At 37.3% G+C, this 22,587-nt stretch overlaps 1 protein-coding gene and 1 pseudogene across 12 annotated transcripts in view; one reads left to right on the forward strand and one right to left on the reverse strand.

Annotated features, from left to right (window-relative positions):
• Positions 1–22,587, forward strand: part of L3MBTL3 (L3MBTL histone methyl-lysine binding protein 3) — a 179,108-nt gene that overhangs the window by 61,097 nt on the left and 95,424 nt on the right. For all 12 annotated transcript variants that reach the window (XR_010413760.1, XR_010413759.1, XM_064598093.1 and 9 more), the window contains 5 exons: positions 1,990–2,066; positions 7,551–7,636; positions 9,449–9,559; positions 18,606–18,720; positions 20,054–20,156. Coding sequence is in view for 10 of the 12 variants with exons in the window: in XM_064598093.1 (XP_064454163.1) it covers positions 1,990–2,066; positions 7,551–7,636; positions 9,449–9,559; positions 18,606–18,720; positions 20,054–20,156 (492 nt within the window). In the remaining 2 variants the exon portion in view is untranslated. The remainder of the gene's footprint in view (positions 1–1,989; positions 2,067–7,550; positions 7,637–9,448; positions 9,560–18,605; positions 18,721–20,053; positions 20,157–22,587) is intronic.
• LOC123836605 (large ribosomal subunit protein uL23-like) lies at positions 13,662–14,130 on the reverse strand (annotated as a pseudogene).

Genomic DNA, 22,587 nt, shown 5'->3' on the forward strand with positions numbered 1-22,587 from the left:
CTTCCCCCTGTGTATTTCCCGACGAAAACAAAAACGAAAGTTTCCTTTTGCTCTCGGTTTCCTTTTAAAACAGTTCCTTAAGCATGTTTTCTCTACTAGTTGACTCCATCTGCTATCCTTGCATTTTTCTGTTAAACCCACCCCATTCCAGGGGCGCCTGGGTGGTGCAATCAGTTGAGTGTCTGACTCTTGGTTTCTGCTCAGGTTGTGATCTCAGGGTCATGGGATCGAGTCCCGCCTTGGGCTCTATGCTCTGCTCAGAGTCTGCTTGAGTTTCTCTCTCCCTCTGCTTCTCCCCACCCCTACACCTAAAATAAATAAATAAATCTTAAAAAAAAAAAAAGTCCCTATTCCGGTTTCTGCCCTTTCTTATCCCCAACTCCACCAGAACACCCTTGTCAAGAATGGTAAGGACCTTTACATTGGTAAAACTGGTGATCAATTCTTGTTTCTTTTCTTCTTTGATCCAGCAGCAGCATTGATTTCTTTCTTCTTTCTTTCCTTCTCTTATTTTCTAGACATTTCTTCTTGGACTTCTTTGCCTCCTACCTCTTCTGTTCTCTCTCTATATGCATTCTCTGGATGGCCTCATTTTTGTTCATGACTTTAAATATCCCAAATGCTGATGACTCCCACATGTGTGTTTTTACCCTTGATCTTGTCTTTGAACCCCAGATTTTTATGCTCATTATCTCTTTGACTTCTCACCCTGTCTGTCAGACGTATGTTCATAACAAAGCTCTTCACTGTTTGCAATGCCAGAAACTGTTGTCTGCGGTCTTCCCATCCAAGGTCCTAATTCTTCCTGCAGCCCATGCCCCAAACCTTGGAATGTTCTTGACTTCTTCACATCACTCACATTCTGTATCAAATCTACCAGCATATCCTGTTGGTTCTTCCTTTAAAGTATAGACCTAAAAACATGATCACTTCATATTATCTTTACCACCAGCAGTTTGGTCCAGATCACCATCATCAACTCTGGCAAAAGCCTTCTAAGAGCCTCATCTCATTTCCAGTGTGGTTAATTGTCTGCAAAGCAGGTAGAATAATTACTTCAAAACATAGATTAGATTATGCCACTCTTCTGCCTAAAACCCCTGCATGATATTCTAGTAAACATCATTTTACTCTGAGTAGAATCCCAAGACCTTATCATGCCTAAAGGCCCTTCCTGATACTATTCCGTATTCTCTGCTTCCCTCAGTCTATTCCTGACCCAGCTGTGAGACTCCCACCTCGTAGCCTTTATACTTGCTGTTCCCTCTGCATGGAATGGCTTTGAGTGGCTCAGTTCTCTTTCTTCACTTTCTTTAGGTGTCACCTTATTTGGGAGGCCACCTTAACTCTGTTGTATAAAGGGGTGCCTTTCCATTTTTGCTCTCTGCTTCTTTCTTCCACTTCCTGTCCCCATAGTGTTGTGCCTCCAGAGTACATATCTGGTTAATTTATTTCCTGTCTCTTCCCAGTATACTGCAGACCCCACAGAAGCAGGAACTTTGCACATGTTTTCTGTGTTCCTGTATCCTCAGTGTCTATCCCAGTGTCTGGTGCATTGTAAGGGCTCAGTGTTTAAATGAGTGAGTGAGCAAATGAATGAATGAAATGAGTTGCATGTTAAGATGAGGAATACATAGAACAAGTTTGATCAGGAGCAAGGAATCAGATGCCACATAATGCATGCTGCTCAAGAGGTCTTATGAAGATATGTGCTTGACTGAAGTAAAGATGACAGAGAGAAGAAGAAAGAGGTGAGACTAGGAAGGGACTACGCCGTCCTGATACCTGGCCTCTGCTATTGTAAGAGATGATAGAAATAGCATGCTTGTGTTGTGAGGGTGATCGAGCTTCCAGCTTTTTGCACGTTTGCCCTTACAAGATGCTGACATAATTTTAGCTTCCTTGCGTATATGATTATTTATATATACATTTGCTTTTATTTGAGACTTTATCCTGATAATTACAATTTTGTGATTTATATAACTACAGGTGTGAAGCATCGAGTCCACACATTCATCCAGTCGGTTGGTGTAAAGAACATAGAAGAACACTTATTACTCCACCAGGTTTGTGTTTATTATGTGTCTAATATTTTTTTTTTTAAGATTTTATCTATTTGTCAGAGAGAGAGAGAGAGAGCCCAAGCACGGAGAGCAGTAGAGGGAGAAGCAGGCTCCCCACTGAGCAGGGAGCCTGACATGGGGCTCGATCCCAGCACCCTGGGATCATGACCTGAGCTGAAGGTAGATGCTTAACTGACTGAGCCACCCAGGTGTCCCTTATGTGTCTAATATTCTTCATATACAACAGGAGTCTGCAAACTTTTTCTGTAAAGGGCCAGATAGTACATATTTTTAGTTTTGTAGTCCATACAACATCTGTCACAACTGCTCAATTCAGTTTTAGCACAAAGGCAGCCCTAGATGATACAAAAACGAATGAACATAGTTTGTTGGAGTAAAACTTTATTTGCAAAGACCAGGCAGCTGGCCTACACGTGGTAGTTTGCTGACCCCCGAGACACCTGAAAGTATATTCACTGGTTTAGTCCATAATAGAGTATCAAAGTTTGTCTTCTTTGGAAAATAAGTTCTTTTTATTTTTTTTTTAATTTTTAAAAAAATTTTTAAAGATTTTATTTATTTGAGAGAGAGAGAGAGTATGCATGATCTGGGGGGAGAGGTACAGGGAGAGGAGAAGCAGACTCCCCACTGAGCAGGGAGCCTGTGGGGCTCAATCCCAGGAGCCTGGGATCATGACCGGAGCTGAAAGCAGATGCTTAACCCACTGAGCCACCCAGGTGCCCCAAGTTCTTTTTTTAAAAGATCTTTTATTTCTCAAGTTGAAATTCATTTCTAGACCTTACATTAATATACATTTAAGTATATTGTCTAACCACAGAAGTGCGTTGTTTAAAGCTTTAACGAATATAGAGAAATGGACATGGGGACAGCATTTGTGGTCGAAGCCTTGACGACATGTGAGTCAATTCTGACAAAAGCACAATGTTCACATTTAAGTGAGAACTTGAGGCTTTAGACTTTTTTTTTTTTTTAAATAACCTGAATCAGAACTCCCATACTCACTTTTCCTTTTTCTCTTGGGTTGTTGGTTCCAACCTTTTTGCTGGTAGCACCTCTTCTCTGTTCTCTGCAGTGTTCAGATCCTTCAGCTATCTGCTTCTGGCCCCGTGGCCCCTTCTCAGCTTCCTCACTCTCCCTTTGAGAGGGAACAGTCTAACTGCTGATAAATAGTCTCTCTGTACGTCATACTGAGTTTATTTTCATGTGCATAATTAAGACCGCAGGTTCCCAGACATATCCCTGGTGAAGGTGCCCCGGCTACCACCTGGGTGAAAAGACAGGGTCCTCAGCTGACACAAAGCATCACTGCGCTATAGGTGGTTACTTACGGGTACTTACGTGAGTGGTGACAGCTTCGTTGTCACAGGCAAAGGATAGCTCCTTGGTTTGCTTCGAGCTCATTTGTGGTTGTTGCCGGCAGCACAGAAGCAGCAAAGACTCAGCTTGGAGCTTCCAGTACTTGTCTCATTCCATTCTAAGAGCTGATTGCATGGAGGGGGGGTTGTCTCCAGTTCCTCGGTACCGCATCTTAGTGTCTGATCAGTTACTTGCCCAGGGGACCATTTACACTATCCCAGTGATGGGTGAGATGAGTCCCTTCTGCTTTCTGAGTTTTCTGCTGTGTTAGGGACAAAAAGCCCCTGTCCTTTACGGATTTATAGAGCTGTTTTGAAGATGAAAGAGCATTAGCATAAACAATAAAGCGTTAAAACAAGATATTAACGGTTTCATGGCTCAAATGTGGTGCTGCCTGTAAGACTTTTCCTGGACAGCTCTCATGTGTCCTGTGGCTTACGTAGTATTAGGAGCCAGTGACTGTTGATCGTGTAGTTACCTGGGTGCCACTATTACCGTCTGAGTTGCTGTGAGGACTCTTTTAGATTTCCCCACTTAGTATTGACCCATTTTTTTTTTTCTTTCCCACCTTTATGGTCATAATCAGAGATCTGGTAAATAAACAGAGAACCGGTGAAGAGGAGGTTCCTGGTTATGTCTTCACAGTGCTGGCTTAAGTACTGTGGGAAGGGCTGGTGTAAGGCATCCTTGTTGACTTCTAATAGGAGGCAAATAACCAAGTCATCTGTCTCCTTTCATGGACTTTTATAATTCAGTGGAAGAGAAAAGCCATCGCTTTTTGACACATTTAAAAAATCCCAAATTTCCTGTTCAAAAGTACCAAACACAGCAACGTGAATATGCTTATCACCACTGATTGTACACCTAAAAATGGATAAAATGGTAAATTTTGTGTGCTATGTATTTTAGCACACGTACATACAAAAAAAGTTAAAAAAAACCCAACCTGTCAAATAATGGTTTTCAGGGCCTGTGCTTAATGTCACTCTTCAGCGCCATGACAACAGAGCTGCTCTTTCCAGTCCCTTTTCTCTAAGGGAAGTTTCCTGGCTGCATCACTGATGTCCTGTCTGAGAATGATCCCGCTCACTCCTGTCTGAAGAGGCTCCCAGCTGCCCTTCTCCCACCCTTGCTACATCCTGCATCAGCCCCCTCAGCTGCCCTGCTAGACACCCCATGTTCATGTATTTTTTCAAAATATGTAGCATGTCTACTGTTCTTTTTCCAAAATTAAAGTCTTTATGACTTTTAAAATGATTTTATTTTGGATTATCCAGTTGTACATTAATACATGCTTGTTCTGAAAACTTGAGAGTGAAAAGAGGTAATGGCTGTTCTCTCCCATAGTTTAAGAGTTTATCCTTGTATCTCTCCAGAAAAATCTTTCTGCCTCTTTGTATACACAGACTTCCGTGTGTGTGCAGTCAGCTTTAATATTACTTAAATTGTGCAAGATATGGTCCTTAAAAATATGTTGTTAAATGTTTGTAGTCATAGAAATATGTTTGCATACTTGCTCTTAAACTTTTATTTTGAAATAACTTCAAAGGTACGGAAAAGCTGCAAGAATACCCTTGACCCAGAGACCGATTCAAGTTCGTCAGTTATATCAATGATGTCATTTGTATGAAAAGGATCAGACATTGCACTCGGTTGTTACATCCCTCTACTCTCCTTCAGTTAGGCTTTCCTTGGCTTTCATGACCTTAGTATGTTTGAGGATTACAGATTAGTCATTTTGTTGTTTTGTTTTAAAGATTTAATTATTTGAGAGAGAGAGAGTGCATGAGCCAGGGGAGGGGCAGAGGGACAGGCAGACTCCGCACAGAGCGTGGGGCCCAATGTAGGGCTCCATTCCAGGACCCCGAGGTGATGACCTGAGCCGAAGTCAGACACTTAACCGACTGAGCCATCCAGGCACCCCACAGATTAGTCATTTTGTAGGATGCTACTTAATTTGGATACGCTTGGCATTTCCTCATGATTGGATCTGAGTTATATATTTTGGCAGGAACATCACAGAAATGGTGCTGTGTTCTCACTGCATCCTGTCAGGTTGCACATGGTGTCAGTTTGTCTCACTACTGATCTTTTACCATTAATTGATCAAGATGTGTTTGCCAGGGGCGTCTGGGTGGCTCAGTCAGTTAAGCGTCTGACTCTTGATTCGGCTCAGGTCACGATTTCAGGGTCCTGGGATTGAGCCCTGCGTTGGGCTCCATTCTTGGCTTAGAATCTACTTGAGGATTCTCTCTCCCTCTCCTTCTGCCCCTCCCTCTGCTTGTCCATGCATGTGAGCTCTCCCTCTCTAAAATAAATAAATTTTTAAAATCTTAAAAAAAAAAAGATGGTGTTTGCCAGGCTTCTTCACTAACATAGTTTTTTTCTCTCTGTAATTAGTCAGTATTTTGTGGAGAGATACTTTGAGATTGTGTAAATATCCTGTACTTCATCCCTGCATCACTCACTAGTTTTAACATCTGTTGATATTTCTAGTAAGAGTTATTCTGACAGCTGCTAAATGCTAATTTTTTTATTCCTTGTACATAATTAGTTGAAATTCTTCTGCAAAGAATAGCTTTCTCATCTTCCCATGTATTCATTCAGTTAATTTATTTATCTCTGCATGGACTCATACATTACTGTTTTTATCAATGAGTTATAATCTGTAACCAGCATTATTTACTTTCATGTCCAGATTTTCTCAGATTTGGCCAGTGGGAATCCCTTTAAGGTGGTTACTATGTCCTTCGACATGTTCTAATCATTTTTGGAGAACCTCCTACTCTCTGGCACAGCTAGGCTTATCTTGTACTTTCCTTGATTCAAACTAACATCTAAACGGTAGATATGCTCATTGCTACTGGGATGATGCTACTTCCGTCCCCTCAGAGGATATAGTTAGGAAATATATTCATGTAAAATATAAAAAAATTATATTTATGTATATTTCTCTATTTAGATACTGAAAACAATGAATTTATATCATTAGTTCCAATTCATATCCAAGACCCCTAAGTTTATTCTAGTTTCCTACTTTCTCTATTTATACCTCTTTTTTCAGTCAGTAAGAAACCTGCCTTCCTTTATCTCAGTTTATTTACCTATTTTTTCGTCTTAATGTAGCCAGTTTCCCACCCCACTGAGCCACTGTTAATTCCTGCTCATGCCTGCCTCGTGGATTTTGAGCTCTGGAGGAAACAAAAGGAGGCAAGAGGAAGGAGGGATAGTTATTTCCACATTTTTTATTAATACTCTTCATGACTTGGGGCACTTGGGTGGCTCAGTCGGTTGAGCATCTGATTCTTGGCTTCAGCTCAGGTCATAATCTCAGGGTCCTGAGATTGAGCACCCCCTCAGGCTCTGAGCTCAGCATGGAATCTGCTTGAGGTTCTCTCCCTTTCCCTCTCCCTCCCCACTGCCTCTCTCCCCGTTCATGCTCTCCTTCTAAAAATAAAATAAATGAAATCTTAAAAAAAAAATACTATGACTTGATTTTGCTTGTTTGACCTAACAATATGATGGTATATCTGGAATATGTCACATATTAATGTATGTAAATCTGCCTCATTCTTTTCAATAAATGCTTTCTAGTCCATATGTACTAGTCAATATATACTACATATATATATTTATATTTGCACATTTTCTATATTATGGTTATTAAAATTGTTTTTACATTTTTACATTAACAAACATCTGTGCATTGTCTGTATGTACATGAGATTTTCCTGATTAGTAGAATTAGAATTGGACATTAAAGGGTACTTTTGGCTTACGTGTATCTGTATATAGGACTTACCTGAGAATATAAATTACACATATACATATATGTTAAATTTTCATTTAAAAGGTAATAGAGGTTTGTGACTTACATAATAAAATAAAATTTAAAAAAATTTAAAAAAATAAAAGGTAATAGAGGAGTCTTGATCAAGATGAAAGTAATGTAATTATTACAGTTCTGAGTGTGTTATTTAGTTTAAAGCTATTATGTGGAATATGAACATAATTTCCTAGGTTATATAATAATATAATTTTACAGGTCAGTTTGTGGTTCTCACTGTCATTTTGGTTAAACCTGACAGGATTTACTTTTTTCTTTCTTAGGTTATCCAAATGTGAAACATTTTTCTTGGGACAAATACTTAGAAGAAACCAATTCTTTACCTGCTCCTGCAAGAGCTTTCAAAGTGGTGAGTTAATCTGTTTTACACTATTTGATTAATTTGTGTTGACAGTAGTGTTCATTCATTGAAATTCAAGAACAGAAAGAGAACTACAAGTGAACCAGAATAGGACGGGGGGAGGGAAACAGAAGACCACAGAAGATGTTTTTGACTTTGTATTGTTTGCATCCAGAAGATACTTCATTTTGGACTTGTCTCCTTGGAAAATAATTCTGCTTGAATTGGTGCGGAATGAGTTGTTTTCTTACGGCAGACTTCTCTGTTTTTCCAGCTAGATATTCTGAAAAACCAAAACAAGACAGGATATTTTCTAATGAAAATTGTATTTAATGGTTCCTTTAGATTTGTTTATGGCAAGCTGAGATGCTGTTTTTCATTTTATTGCTATAAATCAGCATGTTTAATTATCAAAATACAAGGTCACCTGCTTTTTTTATAGTATCTTTCTAACCGAAGTCATTGCATCTTACATAAAACTTGGTAAGATTCAAAGTAAACCTCATTTCTTTGCAAGGGAAGAATAAGCAATGAAATGTATTTTAAATTTTATCTCTAAAGTAATGAAATGTATTTTAAATTTTTTCATCTCTAACAACTTCCTTTATAATTTCTATTTTTCTGTAAATTTAAAGAAAAATATGTTAAATATTTTAAAAATATTTTTAATGTAGTAGCCTAATTAGTCTATCATAGACATCACTTTTCTTTAAATGATTTTCTCATATACAAATTGCTAGAGTTTTTAATGATAGAATTAATTAGACGTATGGGCCCACATACAGAAAAGAACATCAAAAATTTTTGAGAGAAAAAAGTATATTACATGAAGAAAAGCCATTTAAAGGACATATCTGATAGTAAATTTAGGATCTAAAAATGAATAGAGTCATGCCCTACTTAAGAATTTTTACCTGACTCTCTAACTTTAACTCAAGCTATTACAAAGAAGAACTGCATTGTACTTTGCTTTGAACTGGATAAAATCACATCACGATCAGTCTGCATGTCTCCTGTCACGTTGATACCAGAAAAGAAAACTATGATTTCTCTAGTTTGGTCTCCAGATGCCTTGCATTGATTGTTTTTTATCCTTTACATAATTTTCACACTTAATTTTCAGAGCCACAGTTCTGTTCTACCCAATTTAAAGAACAGGGGTGTGAAGTTCAGAGAAGTTAAGCAATTTGCCTAACATAACAATCACCTTGTCTTCTACAGCTTGTCACTTTTTTGGGGGTTTCTAGGTTTCTGCTGAGCACTGAGGCATAGGTAGAAAGTATAGGAGCAAAGATCCTCCGTACTCATTCCTGTTCTTACAAGAGGGATTCTTACAAGGGGTCTTGCATGTTTTGATGGCTAGTTTTCTTTTTTTTTAAAGACATCTGCTTTTTGGTCTCATGATCATTTCTAATCTCTGTGTCACTTCTCTACCACTTTCAAGTTCTTTCCTCTCTTTGTATAAATTATTTTAATGCTTGTTGGTTTTTGCCAAGACACCTCCTTCTAACTAATGAGAAAAAGGTCTTGCCTCCCCTATGGCTAATCAAATAACTGCAACATTTTGAATTTTATCTTAAGATCTTTTGCTTTCTGTCTGCTCCTGTGGCTGGGTGCTCTGGCTGTTTCTCTTGCCTCGGGGTTTGGCCATGTGATTTGGGATTGTGTTTTTTGATAGGGAGGGTAAGGTCCAAAGCTGTTGGAGGAACTTGTGAGTTTGAAGGTTGACTGTGTAAATAGCTCCTCTTATTCTGTCGCTGTGACACAGAGCCCACCTTCTCTTCCTGTGAATCTTACCATGTAAAATTTTCTGTATGGCAGAAACCTCCACATGGATTCCAGAAAAAAATGAAGCTTGAAGTCATAGACAAAAGAAATCCTGTGTTTATTAGAGTAGCAACGGTTGCAGACACGGATGATCACCGAATAAAAGTGAGTGTTCTCTGTTGGGGTTTTGTTGTATCTTTTTTACGAGAGATCTTGGATGGAAACTTAGCAGATCTTTAATTTGTGAAGCCCTATAATGAGTAAGACTATAGGAATATGCAGATAAAGCGGCTGTGCATCTTTGTCAATATTTATCCAGGTTTTCCTTTAATTGATGCAAGTTCTCTTTATTTATGAAGGACATTTAATATGTTGTATCTACTTTTTTCTCCTAGCACACACTCAAAATATTAAAAGTCCGTCATAAATAATAGAGCGATTTCTTCTGAATATGACACCTCCTTCTCCAAGAGTATGCTCTTTTTTTGAAAACTTGAAGGTTGATGTTTTTTGATGGGGTGTGTCAGATGTAGACTTTTCAGAAGAAAAGTATAGACGTACTCCTTTTAATATAGGATGAGTAAAGAGAAATAATCTTATAAAGAAGATCAGATTATACCTTTCGCAGAGTCAGCGAACGGTTAGGAAGGGGGGATTCAGTTTGTTCTGTCCTAGGCTGATAACGTGAAGTGTAGCCTCAGTTTCAGGCGAGGAGCTAGACGTTCTTCTGTTTCTGGCTTCGGTGTTAACTTCAGTCTCAAACCAGAGCAAGATACTACTTCACAGGACTGTTTGGAATTTCTCTTCAGAATAGTAACAGTTATGGAAACAACAAGAAGTTAGATTTTCATGGTGTTTTTACAGGGTAACAGTGTTCTTCCATTATTTGACGTTCGTGGTGGTAACAGTGCAAGAGATTTCTGTTACTACCACTATTTTATCTGAAGCTGAGGTGCCTAAAGAGTTAATGAATTAACTCACTAATTCTGGGCAGTGGCAGAACTAAGCCGCAATCCTAATAAGCTCTAGGAGTCTAAATTTATGCTCTTTTTAAAAAAATAAATAAATCACATATTCAGCTATCTCTAATGAGATCATACATAAAAAATTACAAAATAACCTGAAAAACATGTATAATGTGGTTATTTGTATAAAATAGAAATATTACTGTTTAGTTTACTGTTTTTAAGATTATATAATCATGCAATATTCTAGAAATTTATAAATAATAGAGAGCCTGTTAACCTCTTTCAAGTGCCTTTTCTTATTGTCTTTGGTGTGATAATGTAAATCATAAGGCAATCAGTATTTTAGGACCAGAAATATTTTTTAAGTAATCTAGGCTAGTGATCAGAGAAGTATAGAACTAAACAAAATATTATTTTTAAAAATCAAATTGGTCAGAATTGAAAAAAAAATGTGTTTTGGTTTGGGTGCATGAAAAGTTTATTCTCTTACATAGCTGGTAGGAATATAAAGGGTCTCGGCCTTTCTAAAAAGCAGTTTGGCAAAAGCATCAAAGTCTTGAATGCTGCTAACCCTTTAATTCGAGAATTTCAGTCCTAGGAATTTATGTTAACGGAATTAACCAAAGAGAATATGCAAAGATAAAGACTACAAGGAAAATAGAGCAGTGCCGTTTATAGTATTTAAGATTGGGAACAACCACAGTAGGATATAGGTAAAATAAATTACTATCTATCTATAGGATGTTAAATATTCAATATTGGCAAGTGAAAAAAACTCAGATTTACTATTCTGTATGATGTCTGGTATTGTTTTTTAAAAGCATATTATGGAAAGAAACTGACCAAAATAATGACAGTGCTTCTCTTGGGGGGCTAAGATTATGAGTGATTATAAATGATTTTTTATAATTATAAAAAACTAAATTTTTTTCATCTCTAACAACTTCCTGTTGTTAGGTTTTCTTTTTAATGATCTGGTTTCAGGAATACAAAGGTTAGGTTTTCTTTTTAATGGTTAGGTTTTCTTTTTAATGATCTGGTTTCAGGAATACATAGTAATTACTTTCATAATAAAAAAATTTTAGGGTGCCTGGGTGGTTCAGTTGGTTAAGCAACTGCCTTCAGCTCAGGTCATGATCCTGGAGTCCCGGGATCGAGTCCCACGTCCCACGTCAGGCTCCCTGCTCAGCAGGGAGTCTGCTTCTCCCTCTGACCTTCCCCCTCTCATGTGCTCTCTCTCTCTCTCTCTCTCTCATTCTTGCTCTCAAATAAATAAATAAAATCTTAAAAAGAAAAAAATTTTAGATTAACTCTGATTTTACATGTGAGAAAATTTTGGCCCAGAGAAGTCAAATACTCTAAAGTGGGTAGTTCACTTAACTAATAGGAAAAGTTTGGACTACAGTCCAAGGATCTCTTTTTGCTTCTGGGTGAATTCACTTTCCAATACAACATCTGGTTGTTTGACACCCAAAAAAGATCTGGCTATGAGGTGTGTAGTTGACAGTTATCTTTTCACAATTGGTGATGTAAATTTCATAGCTAAAGGTGAACCACTAAACAAGTTACCTGTGTGTTTATGAAGTCCTCAGAAGCTCAACGAACAGGTAACAATGACTCAGTTTCAGAATTCATCAGAGCCTTCTGAGAATTACAAAAAGCTTTCATTAGTAGGAGTTTTTCTAATAATATGGGAGATGATGTCGGAAGAATGCTTATCTTTCTTTTTCAGGAAGGAGGAGAAAAAGCATATAGAGACTAAGTCATTAGCGTAGCTTAATATTTTAATATTTTAACTTTTTCAGGGAAAAAAATCAACTCTTCAGGATACAAGATCAGCCTTTTAAGGGCCATGATCTATATCAGACCTTGAGTTATTACTGTTAAAAATTTTAAAACGTTCATATATTTCATCACATGCTGAAGGAAAACAAGCAGAATGTTTTTGCTCTCATCTATGTTTTGGGGACAGTGAGAACGTAATACAGTCCTTCCCCATCCGTTCCCACACTCATATTTCGTTCCCCATACGCACGAACTTGCAACTTTCCTTAGCTGCTGCTTCTGACATTTTATCCCTCATTTTCAGGAGTAATATCTGTATTCAGCTGTTTGTCACTCCATCAATTTTAGGTCTGGTTTATTTCCTTCCTGTTAGGGTCATTTAGGATTAAGCTCTTACCATATCCATCCCTACCCTTTACCCTTTCAGTAGCTCTTTCACATTTCAAAAAAAATTTTCCCCGTCTTCTGTGTTCATGTTATTATGAGTAAGTAAATCTTGTTCACTGCTGAGCAAGAGTAGTTTTCTTCTTATGACATTTTGTTTTTCCTGGAGTCAGTAATTTCTTGTGTTCTGATTTTTTTTATTTTCTGTGCTCATAGTATCATAAGTCTACAAGTGCTCCAATAAATCTGCCACGTCTTTCTGTCAAAAGCCCAAGTGTATTTTTTTAAACCTGCTATCTGTATCTTTTTTTCCTTGAACCCTTTTTCCTACAACTTAGCAGTCACCTACGGTGATCTGGGTGGTTCTGCTCCAAGCCTTATCCAGAGCTTTCATCCTGAAATTGCTCTTTGCTAACAGACTATGTTGTATTTCATTTTTTAAAATCACATACTTTTTTTTTTAAGTATTCTCTTATCTTGCTGAAACACATCTTTTTATATAACTTTCTAAGAAAGGGTTGATGAAAAGCATCTTTTTTTGACTCCTTGAATGTCAGTATTACTGGTCTTACATTTGATTCATACTGTGACTAGGTGTGGAATGCTGGGTAGAGAACCCTTTCCCCTCAGAAATTAAAAGCATTGTTCCACCATCTTCTCACATCCGGACCATCTCTCTATCCCTGATGCTCACGTGTTTTGTGAATTCGTGTCTTGATGTGAGTTTTTTTCCATTTATCATGCTGAGTACTCAGGCTTTTTACTGTGGAGCTTCATGTCCTTCAGTTTTTGGAAATGTTTCTTGTATTACTTGTTTGTTGACTTCCTTTTGTCATCCTATCTCTTCTCTTCTCTTCCTGCTACTCTGGTGTTAAACCTCTTGAATTGACCCCTTGATTTTCTTATACTTTCTTTCTTGTTTTGCTTCTCTGATTTTTTATTCTACTTGCTTAGAGATAACTACTCTATTTTCCAAAACTTATGTTGCATTTTTAACTACAACTCTGATTTTTTTTTTAATTTTCAGCAGTTTTTTTCTTATTTTCTAGTCTCCCCCCCTTTTATTTTTTTATTTTATTTATTTATTTATTTTTGGTGAAAAAATTTAGATTTAGCCAGCTGGACTCAGTTTAGGTGATTCCAATTTTGTTGGCAACATCCAAAGCATCATAGTCAGGAGCAAGTCGAACATATGCCTTCTTCTCTCCATCAGGCCTGATCAGGTGTTGACCTTGGCCATGTCAGTGTCATAGAGCTTCTTCACAGCCTGTTTGTTCTGGTGCTTATTGGCCTTGACATCCACAAGGAACACAAGTGTGTTGTTGTCTTCTATTTTCTTCATGGCTGACTCAGTAGTCAGGGGAACTTGATGATGGCATAGTGATCAAGCTTGTTTCTCCTGGGGGCGCTCTTTCGAGGATATTTGGGCTGCCTCCGCAGATGCAGTGTCTTCGGTCGTCGGAATGTAGGTGACGTGTGGATCTCCTTTTTTCTGTGACTGTGGATGCCTTTCAACACCGCCTTCTTGGCCTTCAAAGCCTTTGCTTTGGCTTCGGCTTTGGGAGGGGCAGGGGCTTCCTTCTTAGCCTTCTGTGCCATCTTCGTAAAAGGCTCCCCCCCTTTTAAATGGCATCATCTTTTTATTACTTGAAGCAATGTTGTTTCTTATCTGAGGATACTGGTGATCGTTTTTCTTCTGTTCCCTGCTTATGTCTTCTTAATTTCTTTATTAGTCTCTGCTCTGCTTTATTGGAGCCTCACCGCAAACGTCAGGTCCTTGACTGGCTGTCTCCTTCAAGAAAAAGGCACTCAAAAAGTTAGCTGTTTTCATGGGTGGGACTTAGAGACGAGTGGACTTCACCATTTGATAAGAAAGCGAAGAGCCAGCTTTTTCATAGGGAGATACCCATTTTTGGCATCTGAGTCCTTCTCTGGAGGCTTTCCGTTTCCGCCAGTCTCTTCCCTGGCAGCCGCTGTATGAGACAGAGGGGACTGGGTTGGATTATGTGGCTCTTGCTTAGTTCCTGTGCTTTCTGTCCCACCCATTGCCATGGCAGGTTTGTTCCAGAATTCAGAGCCTTAGTGATTTTATTTCTCTACAAGGTAAACCCCTACTCTCTGGCAGGGTTGTTGAAGGGGCAGTTACTTTGGTGGGTGGAGTGGTGGAGTGGGGAGCAGACTAAGGGAGTTCTCTTACCTGCTGCCACCAGATTGAGTCCTTCTTGGGTTTTGCCCAGTACATCCATTTGCTCTGGTCCTGTTCTTCTCAGGCACCTGGGCTGCAGCCCACCCACTCTATCCTGTAGGTCAGCACTCCTCCTGCATTTGCCTTCCGCACACATCGCTATCACTTCTCACCTGTCAGCCACTTCTCTTCTCCATTTGTCCTCCTGGCTTTATACCTTTGCAGATATAACTTTAATTTCAGAAGAGGGTGAAGATAAGCACTTGGGTCTATAATGTGCTTTACTGAGTTGCCTTTCACGAGAAAAGAAAATCTGACCAAACCTTTCTCTTTTTAAGAAATAGTGTGCTTTCTAAAATATTATCTGTCTTATTCTTGATAAATTGTCAATAACAGGTATTAAGGTTTTATGAAGTTTCCAAAAAAATGCTTCAAGATAAAAATGTATCCAGTTTCCTAAACTGTAATTTTAAATATGTGTGAGTTAAGTCTTCCTCACTATACTTTGATCCATAATCGTCTTATTTTCTTCCTTCCTTTCTTTCTTTCTTCCTTCCTTCCTTCCTTCCTTTTTTTTTTTGAGAGAGAGAGAAAGAGAGCAGGGATGGGGGGAAGAGGGAAAGGGAGAGAGAGAATCTTAAGCAGGCTCCATGCCCAGCGTAGAGCCCAACTTGGGGCTCGATCTCACAACCTTGAGATCATGACCTGAGCCAAAATCTAGAGTCGGACACTTAACTGACTGAGCTTCCCAGGCACCCCTCATCTCATTTTCTTCAGATTTTTTATTAAATTCAGCATTATTGCTGAGTTGCTTTCATATATACTTGTATTTATAGTGGAACATTTGTATTATAAATATTTGGTATGTCTCTTGGGTTTGTAAAATTTTTAAATATTTCATTTTGTATGTTTATGTATCTTCCTTTCTTGTTCTTTGTTAGACATTTGATTTCTTTTCAGAATAGTCCCCAGCAAGAGTAAAACTTAACATTATTAAAGTGTCTGGTTTTTTGTTTGTTTAAAACCTCTTAATATGTCAGCGACTGAAGTAGTAGAAGTACAAAAGATGAAGTAAAACTATACAAACTTTAATAAAACTATTTCATCTGGTAGGGTTAGTATTAATTTTTGCATATATTGATTTTTATATAATTTCAGATAGCATTTTTAAGTGTATTTGGTACTTACCAGAGAGAATTTTATTGTTACCTCTGTTCATAATATTTAAACTAAATTTTATCTCCGAAATTGAACCCTTAAACTACCGAGATTCTCCAGATTGTCCACCAACCTAGTTTATAGGAGGTATTAGATTTATCTATGGTATCTAAAGTACATAAATCTTAGATAGATAACTTCTCATTGCCAAACCAAGATTTCAGTTTCACGGAAAACTATGAAACATTGTGGTCACCAGATATGCTAGATCTACCATAAACATTCTTAAAGGCATATGTAAGGAAACTTTAAAAAGAACCCTTTTATTTATGATGATCGCAAGATTTTCAGAGACTATATTGATGTACAATAATGTACCAGTTAATGTCCATGGGTCTCAATTCTGAGAGCACACCACAGTTACTTAGAAGTTGAGTAAACAACATATGTATGCACAAAACCAAACCTATGGATTAACAATCCCTAGGAAGGCTCAGCCTTTTTTCCCCCCCTTTTATTTCTTTCTCCTTTTCATCATAGAGAAAATTCTGGTGTGTATCCAGGGTGGAGAACCATTTATTTGTTAGGATTGAGTATGTTTGCTCTAGAAAGATACCTGAATTTTTTAAAAGGTAGTGGTTTATCTACAACAAATCAGACATGAATCATGTGTGAACATTGATTCCAGTGTAAAAGAAATGGGATTTAGGAATAGCAAGATCAGAATCCAGGAAATTTTCATGTTTCTAGTAAAATAGAGTAACCACTTGATTAGTTGAGAATTAAGACACTTTAAACTTTCTGTAACACTAAGTTATGTCTGCTCATTTTTTGGTAGCATTGATAGCATAAATTGATATTTTTAGAAAAGTATCATGAATGTCATCTCACTGTTAGTTGAGCATTGTTTTTGATCAGAGGAAAGGAAAGGGTTACTTTAAGTAATTTTCTCTGTTACTTTTATATTCAGTGTATGTGAATGAAATGAATAATTTTATTTGGATCCTTGAATTTTAGGCTTGGTTACTCCTCCTGACTAGCTGTGTGATCTCTTCTCTTCTTTAAGATAATACCTATGATTTCTTCCAGGTGTGGAATTCTGTGGGCTTTGATTCTAGGATTAATTGATTTCTCAGCTTGAGAAAGTGGATTCATTGTTTTGAACCCGTATACATGTACTTTAACAACTCTGTACTATTCTGTCATACAGGTAGATGTACCATAATTTAGTTAGCCAGTCTCCTAACGGTGGATACCAAGGTTGTTTTCTACTATAAACAATGAGTTGAGTTATTGAGATTATCAAATAGTCAAAGATGATATATTTTAAGTGATTGTTACTGCAGATAACACTCCAGAAGTATTTGCTAATTAATACTCCTGTCAGTAGTCCATGAGAAAGCTTTTTATTCTCATACTCACCAGCTCTAAGAATCACCAAAATGGAACATTTTTGACACGTTGAAAGAATTGCATCTTGTGGTTTTAATTTGTAGTTTTTTGGTTATAAGTGAAATTGATAATCTTTTTATGTTTACCAACTATTTATAGTTAGTTTCTTATTTATGAGCAATTTATATTTTTCATCTTTCTATTGGGCTTTTAATCTTATTATGTTGATGTCTGATATCTGTATAAATTAAGGAACAGAGTACATTGTTACATATGTCATAAATGTGTTTTTCAGGTTTCTCATGGGTCTTCCATCTTTTTTGTGGTATTTGCCACTCATTACAGAATATTTGCCACTCTCAAGTTTTAAATGTTCATGTAGTCAAACTGAACAATCTTTTTTTTTTTACGGCTTTTGAGTTTGGTGTCTTACTTACAAAGGTTATCCTACTCTAAGATTATAAATACATTCACTCGTACATTGTTCTAGAACTTTTATTGTTCAGCTTTTAATGTTTGCATTTTTTATCCATCTGGCATCTGTTGTCTTGTTAGGAGTAAGGGATTCACAGACTTAAGGAAATCTAGCTGGCAGACTTGATGTAAAAGTAAAATATATATAGCCTTTTGGTAAATCCTTTCACCCTAAAAGATAAAATATATGTAATACTTAAACGCTACCTAGCTGATCCTTAGTGACCCTGCCTGGGGGACCAATTGCTCTTTCACGTGGTGGCCAATAACAATGGCACTGACCACTCTTTAAAACCTCTTTGAGAGATATTGTAATTATTTATGAGAAAAAAATGATATTTAGAAATGCGTTGGATGGAGAGATATTTTGTAAACTGGGTGTATTTCTAATAGGATGTTGAATTTGTTTAAAAAGCCTTATTAGCATAACTCTGGGAGAGTTGACTTTTATATGGAAGACCCTTCTGGCTCTCCATTCCCCCCCTCCCATCCTCCCTCCCTGCCCTGATTTATTCATTGCTTAAGTAATACTTACTGGGTGTTTGGTGTTGCTTATATGAAGATGTTATGTATTCAAGTTGTTCTAGTGTTGGAAGATATACATAATAGTATCTCTGTAGAAGTACTGCTGGAAAAATGCCTTTGGCAAGACATTTCTTGATGGACAGATAATTTAAAGATAGGTCAAAAGTGCCTGTTTTCCTCATAGTGTAAATGAAATAATTTAAATAATTGAAAAAATATATTTGGTATTAAACCTACTGTATAATTTAGAAGAGAATGAAAATGGCTATGGTGGGTAGAACTTCTATTGTAGGATTTTTTGTGACCTGAATTGTACTGTTAATTTCTCTTTGTTACCCAGGTTCACTTTGATGGCTGGAATAGTTGCTATGATTACTGGGTAGATGCAGATTGTCCTGATATTCACCCTGTGGGCTGGTGTTCAAAAACCGGGCATCCTCTTCAGCCTCCTTTGAGTAAGAGACACAAGGATAACTTAAATAAATGTTTCCATGTTCTTGTGTAGGGTCCTTAAAGTGTTCTTTTCTCCTATCCTTTTCTTTCTACTTCTTTCTCACTGTGTATTTCTTCTCTATGTAATCCTTTTCCTCTTCCTACATTTTCAGTCACATGGTAGTCACAAAAATATAAAAGAAAAAATGTAATGTTTGAAAAAGCAAAGTTTATATAGATTTTTTTACTTTTATTTAGAAGTACTCCTCATCTTTTAAAATTGATACTGAATATTTGGAAGATAGTTTGTCAGACTTAGTCTGTCAAAATTTAATGTATCAGGAGTGATTTTATACTATAGTTTTGCAAAATGTTACCATTTCAAGAAACTGGGCAAAGTGTGCAAGGGCTCTCCCTATGAATTATTACTTAAAACTGCATATGATTTACAATAACCTCAGTAAAAATTTCCTTTAAATTCAATTTTTAAAAAAGTAAGCACTGAGAACTTGACATACTGTGATTTCAACTTTGAAAGAAAACATATATATTGTAGCAAAAAAAATATAAGAAATACAATAGATTACTGAGGGGTTTTAAAAAGTTTAGCGTGCAGTCCCCCATCTAGTGGCTTCATTTCTGGATGCTACATACAGGCTGTATAAAGGTACAAAAATTCACATGCATGCCGTTTCTTACAGTATATTTAAAATAACAAACCTTAGAAACAGAGATTGGTTAAATTCTGGTGCATTCATAATACAGACGCTGTGCCACAGCCATTAAAGAATATTACCACTGAGATGGAACTGAAGTTAAAGACCAAAGGAAAAAAATGTTTCAGAATAGTGCACATCTGTGCTATCCCTTGTATAGGACAAAATGAAATGAAACCAAAAACTTGATACATGTATATATACACACATGGGAATGCTTAGAACAACATCTAGCACATTACACATTAATGTAAGTGGTCAGGATGAGGGAGTGTATGAAATGTGGAGGGGGTAGTATGAATGGGATCTGTAACTGTTTCTCTGTATTCTGGTGTGGTGTCTGAAATTTTCACAGTATACCAGTATTCACATACTAATTATGTTATTTACTTCATGAAAATTGGAAGAATCTCCTCATTAATTCACATTTAGATGTTTCTGGAATTTGACATTGAAAGAGGGTTAGATCAAAGTCTACCGTTTCACTATTGAAGAAAGATAAATAGTGTGAACAAAAGCATAGGGAAAAACCTTTAAAAATAAAGACTTTTAAGATTTTAAATTTTTATTTTACAGCCTTCTAGTTAACTTTATGCCCCTTCTTTCTTTCTCTCATTTTTTTCCCCTTGCTTTCTTATAGGCCCCTTAGAATTAATGGAAGCTTCAGAACATGGCGGATGCTCAACCCCAGGATGTAAAGGGATTGGCCATTTTAAGAGAGTGAGACACCTGGGCCCTCACAGGTATGTGGTGCTGCCACTCACACAGGAATTCCTTATGTGGTCAAAGACAGGGTGCCCATCCCATGTATGTGTAAGATAATGATTTCCATGTGTACTAATAGATGTGAGCTAATTTTATATTTTGATCTATACGAAATGTAGTTTCCATGGTGATCCTATAAAAACGAAGAGTATATCTGTAGTTAAGTCTTCCTGGGAGAAAAATGCATTCACAGTCTAAAATGGATTTACTCTAGCTATTTGCCTTTTCTTGACAGCCTGACCAGGTGTACAGATACTTACCTTCTGAAAGAGTCACTTTGGGTTGGTCGTTAATAATGAGAAGAAGGCAGACCCTGTTGGAGGTCTTTGTTTGGTAGAATACGATATGATTGGGGGACTCAACAATTTTGAATAACGAGAAGTGAGATTATCATAGATTATACCAGCAAAGATCACAAGAAGCACAAATATAAATAGTCACACTTGAGAGTGCATTGATCCAAAACAGGGTTTTTCAGTATTTTTCATTTACCCCTAAGTAACTTAAAAAAGAAACCAAAATTATACATTTGAAATTTGATGTATTGTTTAGGCAATTTGGGGCTCTTTGGAGACATTTAAAAATATTACCAAAATACCTAGAAATTCCTATGATTTGACTGAGATTTTCGAGGAACAAAAGCATCACCTGTTTAGGGATGAATTAAAATAATCATTTGTCAATGTAAGTGTTCTAACTACATGTTAATTGGGCTACCCAGTAAGGAAAATGATCCCTTGTTTTCTAGTCTGTACACATTGTGAATCTGGGTCTTTTGAAAAATCTGAAGATTGCACTACCTTTTCCTCTAAGAGTTAATAGGAACTGTAAAATTGGTGTAATTAATGCTTCCTCCTTCCTTCCTTCCTTCCTTCCTTCCTTCCTTCCTCTCCCTCTCTCTTTATTTCTTTCATCTCTGCAACCACAAATACTGCTTATCTTCCTTTTGCAACGCTCCTGAGATTTTTATGGGATTCAGTCTGTTCCAGAGTAAATAGTCTAAACATAGGGTGGTGATTCCATTTGCAAATACCCATTTAAAAATCCTTTTCAGGAGTGCCTGGCCCTCTCAGTCGGGAGAGCATGCGACTCTCGATCTCAGGGTTGTGAGTTCAAGCCCCACATTGGGCATGGAGCCTGCTTAAAAAATAGTAATAATAAAAGAAAAAAGAAAAAAAAGAAAAGTCCTTTTCATTGTTTGTGTAAGTGCCAACCCAAAGTTACGTGATTAATTTAAACTGAATTAAAATACTACACCTTAAAAGTTGTTCAGTGTTGCTGAGTGAAGGCAGCTAGATTATTTTTCAGGCATTATGTAAGTCTAAGTGCCAGAAATAATTCATTAGCATGCTAAATTTCCATTGTGTATTAATAAATTATTTCATTCACTGAATATTTTTGAGGAGTTTTTTTCAATAATAACTAACGTTTATTGAGTATGTATTTACTCTGCACAAGGTATTGCTCTGTTTTACGTTTATGGATAACCTTCTGAACTACCTTATTAGTTTTAGTATTATTTTCTCCCAATTTTCAGTGAGGCCACTGTGGCACTGGAGAGGTTTTACTGATTGACTGCTGGTGAGGGGGGACAGGGATTGGCCCCCAGTCTCGCTCAAGGGTCTGTGCTCTTGACCTCTCCCCTCTCACTGCCTCTCAAGGCCCCACTCCAAGAATTAGTCATAGACCCAACCTTCAGAGAACTCAGGGACTAATGGAAATATAAAGCTGTACATAATTAAAATACAAGATACAAAACAGTAATATTGAACCTTTGACACGTGTATCAACCCCAAGATGTTCATTGGACTGAGGCAGTTCGTTCCAATTATGAAGGAAAAGAATAAAGCTTTTTTTTAAAAAAAAAAAAAAAACATAAATAATGATACGTTGTTGGGGTGCAGTTGAAATTTTTGTTTTGGCCTTCTGGAAAGGAAACACACCTTAAAGCAATGTCCATCGTCTCTTTAGGAGTGCTTCTGGTCTGAGCATAGAGGTTTGCCTGTCGTGGCGAGGTCTTTGGTGACAGTCCTGTCCCCTGCCTGATGGCGCTTGCCGCTCATTATGACTACCTTTTCCCCACTGTGCCAGGGACCTCTGAGGGTTCCTCAGCTGAGCCACACCCATTTCACAAAATTTCAGTGATCATCTTTGGAGCATTTCTTCAGAGATGCAGTGTTGTATTTGCTAAAAGAAGGGGGAAATTGTGGAGAGAGTCGTGGAAGATTTTACGGAGAAATGTGGTAAAGAAATCTTTCAGTATAATTGGAACCAGTAGAGAATTACTCATCTTTTTGGAAGGAGAGAGGAAGCAGTAGACCTTCTGGCTGGAAGACATGTATTGATAAGGAAGTTTGTTGCTCCTTCGGATGGAAGGCATAACTGGCAGTTCCGTGCGTGAGTCTGGGG

Source organism: Mirounga angustirostris, unplaced genomic scaffold, assembly GCF_029215605.1.
Source record: "Mirounga angustirostris isolate CCGP_5_RB_7025 unplaced genomic scaffold, mMirAng1.0.hap1 SCAF_8, whole genome shotgun sequence".
Classification (NCBI taxonomy): domain Eukaryota; kingdom Metazoa; phylum Chordata; class Mammalia; order Carnivora; family Phocidae; genus Mirounga; species Mirounga angustirostris.